A 9,909-nucleotide genomic window follows, 5' to 3' on the forward strand; every position below is an offset into this window, starting at 1 on the left:
GTCTTATTATAGGATGGAAGCATTGAAACTGGCCTGTAATTTAGTCATAAAACTTTTCAAACGTGTGTTCACTCTGTTAGTTTGTTGACAGACTCATTCCACACAATTGTCAGCCCTCTAGTACACAGAATAGAGGGGTCATTAGTTCTGGGAAAATGGAGTATTTTTCATCACTGCTGCAGAAGTGTGTACATATCATAAATGGAGCCTGAAGAGATTTAGTTCCAGGTTATTAAGTGTTCATTTGAGGTGGTGGATAATGACTGCTGTTTCTGATATTTTGGATTAGATGGTCCTTGTTGCTTGTAGGGCTTATTTTCAGTGACTGTTAGCCTTATTATTACAAATACATATTTAATGACTGAGGCAGTGTCAACAAAATCAGTAAACTCATGTACTGTCCAAAAGCTGCAAAGTATTGATTCATTAACTAGCACTTCATCATTAAATAAGCTCTAATAAGAACTCTGCTACAATGATATCAAGTAATTAATGAGACAGCATTGTTATTTGAAACTTTTTACATGTAAAAATGAAAAAGTGTATGGGTTTGTTCACTTATTAGAATACGTGCAAAAGCACCAATATAAATGTTACAGAATAAATTTCTCTAAGAGGAGCTCCAGTGGAGTCACCATCACCCTGGGGAAAAAAAGTATTTAGACATCAGGGCAAACACAGGTAATTTTTCAAAAGCTTTTTCTGAAATAACACTGTTGACCACTGCAGTAATGTTGTATTTTCCTTGCCTAATTAGATTCATAGCCTGTACTGCAGCCTCAAACTCTGGCAGTAGCAGTGCAGTCATTAAATGGAATAGCACATTAGAGGGAGAAAAATAGCACTAACTATGGTAAGATATATTTGAAAATGTAATTTTCTACTGCTTATTTGTGAAGAGACAATACAGACCGAGCTTTTTGTATCAGTACTTCGCAGATACGTTTCCTTTGTTTTAGGTACTAAATCTAATAGAATCAAGAACTTTTCGCTATTAATTCAACTTTTTGAACTGTTCCCTGTGGCTGAACCATCAGCATACACTGTGAAATTACAGTTCTGATCAAACAGCACCAATGTTCTGTTGGATATTCAGCACAGCCATACTGGAAACCCAACACAAAGGAGCTATTCTTTAAAGAACTGACCAAAATAGCTGAAACAAATATTATCTTTCAGATTTGCTACTGCATCTTTTAGTCCCCTTTGGTTCTTGGTCACATGATTATTTTATAATTGTTGGAAATGATAGTTCTCCTTGATGCTGCTGCTGTTTGCTATGGAAAAAATAGTGGCCTTAATTGTGAGCCGCTGAATTCATACCACTGTAGGTAAATCCACTGAGTCTGAACACTGGCACTAAAGCACCAGGTAAAGATTAGGATAGTAGTCTCTCAAGTACCAACAGACTCTAGCAGGAAATTTTTATTTCACTCAAGGAATGGCACTTGAGACATGTGCAGCTAATTATGGAGATGATAGCGCACGATGACCTATTGTTAAGTTTGGCTTAATGTAAAATCTTTTTCATCCTGTCTGTCAGAGTTCTGGTTTTTGGTCTGGAATTTTCCCCACGAGCTTCTTGTCCACCTTATCTTGAAATATGTTTAAAATGTTGGCCACTAAGTAACACACAGATAAACACACTGAGGTGAAAGAGCTGGGAATAAGAAATAGATTTTTGTATTGTCTGTCCTGACTACTGTGTTTTTGTAGCCAGCTTTGTGCTAAAAAACATAACACCATGGAGAGATCCTGTCCTTCTTTGTAAGAAGTAAGCAGTGTAGTAACGCTTATTTCATGAACAGAAGCGTTCTCGGGAAGTGTGAGGTTTTTCTAGAGCCGCTTTCTATTTCATCCTCATTTATCCACAGATGCCCTTTTCAAAGCACAAGTATTTTTGTGTGATTTACTGTTCCTTATTCACACTGTGGCACAGTTAAATGCTGTTTATTAGCCAAGGTAGAAAACAGATCACTCACGACACAGCCAGTTTGTAATTAGGAGGAATATTTGGTCTAGAAGATTGATCATTATCCTCATATTTCTACCATTTAACTGTAGAAATGAATCACACATAGCTGTTTTATGGTTCCAGAAGCCAGATTTATACTAAGTTTTGGGTGGGGAGACTCAACGCATCCAGTTGTTGTTGACCAAACTGTGCTTAGCTGTGCATTCTAGCACATCTGCATGGCTGTTTAATTAAATTATCATTCTGGGCTCAGTTGTTGTTTCTGCTGAGGCCCACCTTTAGACTTACATGAAATGTATTAATGGGTTTTGATCCCATATATGTTGTTTTGGTTGGTTTATACCCATCTACATTAACAAGCACATTACCAGGAGCTCAGTAGTTCGAAGTGGCTCCCTGCATCAGGCTAAGCAGGGTTCAGGGATTACATCAGACTTAATCTAATTTGGTTAGCTGGACCAAATATCACCATTATGCATTATATTATATAATATTATAATATTATTATAATATTATAATTATAATTATAATTATAATATTATAATATTATAATATTATAATATTAAATATTATATTATAATATAAATATTTAATAAATATTAAATAATATTATATATTATTTGAGACATAATAATGTATATTATTATGTCTCAAAGCTGCCTGGAGAGCTAGTGCTTGTCTCAGATCCTTAGTGGCTGTGGTCCTTTAGTGTGTGCTGGGTTATATGTTGTCATAAGACACAGTAATGTCTTGCTAATGCAGGGTCAGGGTGGTACTGATTACACAGACTAATGTTTAATTCCAGTCCATTTTCTCTTAGGAAAATTAATAAACTTTAAGGAAAAACATCTGGGGAAATTGGTTTCCCTTCTCAAATAACTAGTCCAGCTTTCTCAGTTCAGTTATGGAAATTTAAACTTCCATTTGAATCTTCTTTTTTTTTTTTTTTTTTAATTCCCTCTTTCCCCCTGCCCCCCAACATTTTCTCCATTAGAAATGGGGAGGAACAAGGGACAAGAGAGGAAAAAAGTGTTATGTTCACTTCAAGGGGCCTACTCCCCCAACAGCTTATAATTGCTGGATATCTTGTTTTATCAATGGAGATTGTATATATGAAAAAGACAGCTTTTTTATACATAGCAACTCAAACTGATTTCTGTTTGCTTGGGTTATTTTTACTGAGAACCAGGTTTAACATTTTCAGGTGTGTCTGAAATGCCCCAGTTCAGGCTTGAGTTTCACCAATTCAGCGAGCAAAACAAAAGAACGAGACCTTATCTGTCACCTTCCTGCCTGCCTTCAGCTTTGCTCTTTGCAAGCAGCATATCTGGCTACATCTGACTGCCAGACTTCATTATTTCTAGTACTTGGTACCTTTCTTGGCCTGGTGGGATGTGCAAGCAGCGGTGAAAAATGGATGAACACCCACATTTGGGAACAGGAACGACTGATGTTCAACACCAAGGGGGTGTGAGGTTACTGCTGTCCTGTAAAATATGTGACAGAACAGGTAAGCACGACTAATGCATGCTCACAAAGAGCTGTTTTCTGCGAAGTTTGGGAGCATTTTAGTCTTTCACACTTGTGATGTGCACACTCTGTGCTGCAGTGGATGCGTCACAAACCCGCTCACAGATGAAATGGGCTCTGTGTGCCTGTGAATGCAAACAATGCCAGCAACACTCCCTGGGCCTGCCTGCAGTCAGTCTGATGCCGACTGCTTCTGGTGGAAATGATTTCACGTACCCCTGGATGCCCTCAGAGCTCGTTACAGGAAAATTGTGCCCCAGAGACCTTAGGTTGTTTTTGGGAGTGCTGAAAACTGCTCTGTGAGAATTACATCTACTTGTGTGGTCTTTCTCCTGTATCTTATGCAACCTCACAAGCAGCCAGATACACTGTCATAAAAGTGTTCCTAATAGTTAAAACACTGACATTCAATGTGGCAGAACCATACATGCCTATTCAGACAGCTTTTCTTGAGTCTTCTCTTGTCACACTGACATAGAGAAGGGGTAAGCTGTGCTGCTGTGGGTGGCATTACAACAGCGAAAAGCAGTGGTTGAGTTATCAGATCCAGTAGATCTGTTTTTCAGAAGTGGAGAATCTGACATCTCTCCATTTCAATAGCCCTGTCTATGTCCCTTAGCTACTGCTACAGTAAGTTAAACTGCTACGCTTTTTTTATGTAAGGAGCAGCTGGTTCAGGCTGATCTACCTCACCAAAGGAAATGTTTAACTTGGGTGTCATGGTTTAGGAACAGTATCCCTCAATTTAGTAACTCTGCTGAAAAGAAATCCATGAGCTGCTCCCCTCCCTCCATCCAGGCAGAGATTAGGGATGGAGATAAGAACAATTTACTGGAAACAGCAATGAGATAAGAAAACCAAACAGTAAACAGCAGCAATATTAATAAGAAAAACATACAAATAAAGAGTGGTCTTCATCACAACAAAGCTCAGGACCAGCACCATGTGGTGTGACACAGTGAACATGAGGAGTTCCCCACCCCAACCACTCCATAGCCACTCTTGCTCCCCACTGGAAACCACAGCCCACTTACTTCCCTGAAGCCAGAATTCCGTATTTCTGCCCCCTGGCTAAATCTATCCCAGTCTCCCCCACTCCCAGGGATATGAGGTGGAGCAGAATAACAACCAAGACACTCCACGTGGCTCCAGGCTCTGCCCCTCATGGCTTCTACCAACAACTAACTCTGTCCTGGCCAAAACCTGGATATTAGGTTATGAGGAAGAACTCTTTGGAGAGTAATGGGAAATAAATGAATAAGGAAGAAAAAGACCAGTCTGCAAAGGCAAAAGCACCTACGACTTTATTATTTTTCAGCATTGATTTTCTAATAGAAAATAGCCACTGAAAGAAAAAATTGCCTTTTTTTTTTTTTTGTCAGTTTTTATGAAAAGAAACTGATAGTACAATCCCTTCAGTTTTAAATAACAGAACAACACTTATAAGTTTTTAATTCTTCATGGAATAATCAATATTTTTGTGAGACCTTGTGTTTTCTGTGGGAGAAAGTCATTTTATAAATGTGGCAACATTTTATAAAATTGTGTTTTAATTAAATAGTCTTTTAAAAGAATTTAAAAAAGCATTCTTGTGAAATAAAAAAAAGCTTTGGGGTTTGGTTTTTTTTTTTTTTTTTAAATTTAATAAATTTACTTCTATCTATTTCTTTAGTATAAACAAAGATTCAAGGTAAAATTCTATCTGGCACAATATGGTTAGAGAAAAATAGTTGTTTGGAATTGTGACTCTTCTCTTGTATACCAAAGATTAATTGAAGACATAACAGATAAATGTTTTAATCCAGAAGTTATAGTATTTAGAGACACAGATACATAGGTAAACAGAGCATGCTGTTATTACCCAGTGTTTAGTTATTCCTAGCTGTGTTTCACATGACCTAGAAAAAGATGCAGGATTAGTGCACACCAGTTACAGCAAGTGATACCTTCCAAAACATTCCTGTGCTGTTATGATGAACTGATTCGCTGCCTTCTATTTCAAACTCTCTTTCATACTGACTTGCTCCTACATTTGTCAGACTGGTTCATAATAACCTCAGTAGCCTTTTTCTTACCCCCAAAAAGTCAAACTAATTTCCTCTGTTCATTTAATGATTAAGATCTGTAAATGTTCTTATATGTTGATCAGAAAAGTTCTTTTTTTTTTTTTTCTTTTCTTTTTTGTTCTTTTTTTTTTTTCTGATTCCATTAAAGAAGAAATTTCTCCTCCTGCCCAGCTTAGCAGGCTAATCCTTAACTCTCTTCACTGCAGCTCATCAAGACAGACAGAACATCTTATGCCTGCATTAAGCCAGACTCTGTGAGCTTGCACATGGAAATGTGCAATTTTGCATGCAGCTGTCTGAATGTATTATCCCCATTAAAGAAGCCACCCTCTTTCCCAGCAATATGTTGTTGTCACTTGGAAATGCAGTTATGTAAGAGAGTCCCGACCCATCACAGTAATAACACATCATGGAGAATTAGAGTTGTCTGCTTCTTCTCATGTATCCCTCTGTGCCTTTTCTTTTTTTCTTTTTTTTTTTTTTTTTTGATTTTGCACCGTGGCATTATTCTTGCACTGAATTTCAGCAGCACTTTTGATAGTAGCTGTAGTGAGTAGTCTGGAAAAAGGGCCGGGTTCTGACCTTTGGCTTGCTGGGCAGCGTGGCTGCTGGGTTGTAGGTGTAGGCAGAAGGTCAGAGCTGGGCCCAGTTCTTTGTTTTAAGCAACAGTTTTGTCTGGTGAGGGAAGAGCCTCGATAGAGAGCGGTGCCACTTGTTCATCCCGTGTTTTCGTGTGCGCCTGGACCTGCCGTGCTCGCCTCTCCAGCCGCAGAGCCCATTCCTGGCGGAGCCTGCAAAGAGAGCACAAGTGCTTAGCAGTTACTGAGCCAAATCCTTCCAGTGAACCCAGGGCTTTTCAGCAGGTTCGAGGCTTTCCTCTCTTTCATCACCAGAGCACTTGTCCTGTATTTATTTACCAATTACACATCTCTCTAGCTTGCTAGGTTGGGAATGCAGGGGAGAAAGGGATAGTGCTGATGCTATCAGTGGTTGACATTGCTGGATTCCAAATGAGTCAAACAACTGCTGAAATACTGCCACTGTGAAGAACTGTTTTTTCTCTCTGGGGTATTCTCAAAGCCATGCTGAAGTATTGCCTATGCAGTAAGGTCATTCAATGTGTCAGTTAAAAAAATACCATTTCTTCCCTCCAGGCCCCCCGGTTTAGAAAAACAAGGAGAACTTAAAATATGGGTTAGGGGGGGGTTAGGGGAGGAAAAAAAAAAAAACAACCCCAAACCTCTTCAGAACCTGTATGTGTTTAATGAAAAGAACTGATGTCACATGCAAGAGGAGATACATAGCTTCAAGACACTATTATAGTACAAACAGAAGAGAAGATCTCTAAGGACCACTGCAAGATATTTTTGTCTGGCTTGTTTTCAGAAGGAAATGTTGTTTTGAAACACCTGACCCAGCAGTGTTATAAGGTTAGACACCATAAGGTAATGCCAAATGCGTCACTGAACATATGGGTTTTTGCATTACCTTTGGTGTGATGAAAAGAACAGCAGCCAGTGATTTAACCCGAGAATAACCCGGCAGTAGCTACTTCACATGGATGCTTGTGTTACCTTGGCCTCTGACTTTGATTTTAGAGTGTGTTTTAAACTGCTTCACTATTCTTTTGTGCATATAGTCAAGCCCCAGAAAGAGGTGCAGTTAATTAGGGAAAGTTTGCCATTGAAAAATGGAATGTTCCTTTTCAGCCAGTGTCCCAGGTGTCACTAAGGGAGAACTTGCCTTTACTTAAAACCATGTAATATTCCTGGGTGCCATTCACATGAGATAGTAGATTCATCTCTAGGTTTTGTAACGAAATGAAAGGATCTTTTTCCCCAAATTAGAGAACGCTCTGTGAACAATATGAACTTTGACTGGGTAAGTGACCTTGAAGGAACTTGCTTGGGTCTATTTCAGTTGTGACCAGTCAGTTAAGACATATTGAATATGTAGGTTAAGACACATTCATGGTTCTTTCCCTGCTTTTTTTTTTTTTTTCTCTTCAGAAAAGATTTTCTAAAAGCTTTTAACATTTGCAGCTCTGTGAAGTGACAGGTATTATCTACGCCACTAATTGCGATTTGTTTGCACTGCCTTCTTGCGGTAGTTTTTTGTGATCTAGAGTTGATGAAGTTTCCAGTGAAGCTCAACATCTTCCTGGGTTTTATCACACGTGTTTTCTCTCCAGCAACTTTCTGATTTCATTTTGGGAATACTACTGACTAGATGTAGTAGGATACTGGAGGCAGGATTGTCTGCCTCTGACTTTGTTGGGACACAAGGTCTGCCCAGATCTCGATTTCCAAGTTTTTAAGTGATGACAGCAGCTTCCTTCTTGGACAGTAGGGTCAAAGTACTTGGAATTTTGTGAAAAGAAGCAGCCCTTAAAGCAGCACATTCCAATTTGTTGACGTCAAATTAACCCATGTGAATTGCCATAGCTTTGAGGAAAGCGTATGCAGGACAATCTTTGTTGAGGAAGGCACAACAGAAAACCACAAGAGACATTTCTCATCCTCTGTCTCTTTTCAATTTTAGCACTTCCTGTGCAGGAGACCCCAGGTAAAACTCCTGAACTGCAATGAGTTGAACAAATATTTGAAACAGTCTACTCCACTTGTGCAGAGTACCTATACCACAGTCACAGCTCTTCCTAGGCAGTCCCATTGTTTCACGCTGTTTTGTAAAAAAAAACAAACCAAACCAAACCCAAACCAAACAACCAACCTAAAAATAACCCCACAGAACGAAAAAACCCCACAACAAAACCCCCACCATTTTTCCCATTGAACTGGAAAATCTTGTTGTGTCATTCCTGTCTTTGGGCTTATATTATGTGAAGGGCTGTTAAACATGATGAAGGTGCCATGGTTTTTTTATGCCACAGATTAAAGTGTGTGGTTGTCCCTTTAATGTGATATTATTTTTATTTATTTGTGCAGCTGTACCAGTTCCAGGTAAAGTTCCTGATATTTTCTGGCTGTCACAAGCCATAATGCCAAAGTGCTTTATTTTTTCGTGGCCGTGCTCCAAGGCCTTTGAAGAATGCTCATGAGGTTTAAGGGTGAGGGGTGTCTGAGTTTCCATGCAGAAGAGCCACAGTAATACGAGACAAGCAGCTGCGAGGGGGAACAGTGCCAAAGACCCAGAACACAATCTTGTGCTATGAATAAAGCAGTACAATAACAGGTTACCTTATTTTAAAACACATGATGGCGAGTCTCGTGCAAAAAGAAAAACAAAACAAAACAAAACAAAAAACCACAAAAACAACATGCTTACTTGTTCAGGGCGCTCTTGCTCAACCTGGACTCTTCGGCCTCGTGCTGCTTGGTTTGCTCTTGGATGACCTTTTCCCAGAAGTTCCTCAGCCCTTCTGCATCACTGCCACCCATCTTGTGGAGTCTGAAGCTGGTGTGCTTGCTCATTCTCTGGAAAGCAGTCTGGAGGTCAGGGCAGTAGGAAGCCTAACCTGAGGCAGGTGCCGGCTCGCTCGGCCCCTTGAAATTTCATTCTCACTCAGTGCTATTAAAATGAAGTATGTCACCCAAAAGAACAGGTAACCGATGCTTGCTTTGCCTTGAACAGAAATATAAGGCTTTGAAACAGGCCTTGGGTGACAGCTAAATGGTACAACTATATTTTTGTTACTGAGTAATAACTACACATGGCACAATTCACTGAAATATTGCGAATGCCTCAGTGTGTGTGAGAGATTTTAAGCGATTTTTGGAAGAACTCGGGTTAAATGCTTTCAAATATAGTGCCATTGTCACTGAAGTTCAGATTAGATGTGAAGGGCTTTCCTTTTTTCTATATCTCCTATAGTTTTAAAGCAGAACAAAGATGGCTTTATTCAAGGGAAATGCATTGGTCTTAAATGATTCTTTTTACTACTCCAAATGATGCCATGCCCAAAACACACAGAGGAATTATGAATCTAAAGTTGAAGCACACAGAGTGCAGAGCTCTGGGGAACTCGTTAAGGCCTTGTTCTTTATTTTACCAAAATCAGTCCTAAAGAGCCTTTTAAAAATAGGCCTTCTTAAAATACAGGCATGAGTTCCAATAAATGAGAAAAAGGACAGAAATTAAGTGAATTTGTCCTTGCTAAATGCATGTTATTCAAATATGGGGGGGGGGGGTGGTAAAATTCTCATCATGTCTGATGTCCTTGCTGATATTACCACAGTGCATTGGTTATCAGACTGTGATTGCACTTTGATAAGTTAAGTTCTTTTGTTTATTTCCTGCCTCAGTCTCTTCTGCTGAGTGCCACCAACAAGTGGGAGAATGTGGGAAAGAAGAAACCCCAAAGCTTAACCCCATACTCCT

General features: G+C 39.3%; 1 protein-coding gene across 1 annotated transcript; it reads right to left on the reverse strand.

The window, feature by feature from the left end:
* Positions 1 to 6,208: 6,208 nt before the first annotated feature.
* On the reverse strand, positions 6,209 to 9,002 carry LOC114055241 (protein FAM240B-like). Its single transcript, XM_027879168.1, has 2 exons — positions 8,857 to 9,002; positions 6,209 to 6,362 (listed from the first exon to the last, which is right to left on the reverse strand). The coding sequence occupies exons 1-2, from the start codon at positions 9,000 to 9,002 to the stop codon at positions 6,230 to 6,232; spliced, it is 279 nt and encodes a 92-aa protein (XP_027734969.1). The 3' UTR covers positions 6,209 to 6,229.
* Positions 9,003 to 9,909: the final 907 nt, after the last annotated feature.

The sequence above is a fragment of the Empidonax traillii genome, unplaced genomic scaffold, assembly GCF_003031625.1.
Source record: "Empidonax traillii isolate 1590-97213 ecotype Southwest subspecies unplaced genomic scaffold, ASM303162v1 scaffold51:size1492887, whole genome shotgun sequence".
Lineage (NCBI taxonomy): Eukaryota > Metazoa > Chordata > Aves > Passeriformes > Tyrannidae > Empidonax > Empidonax traillii.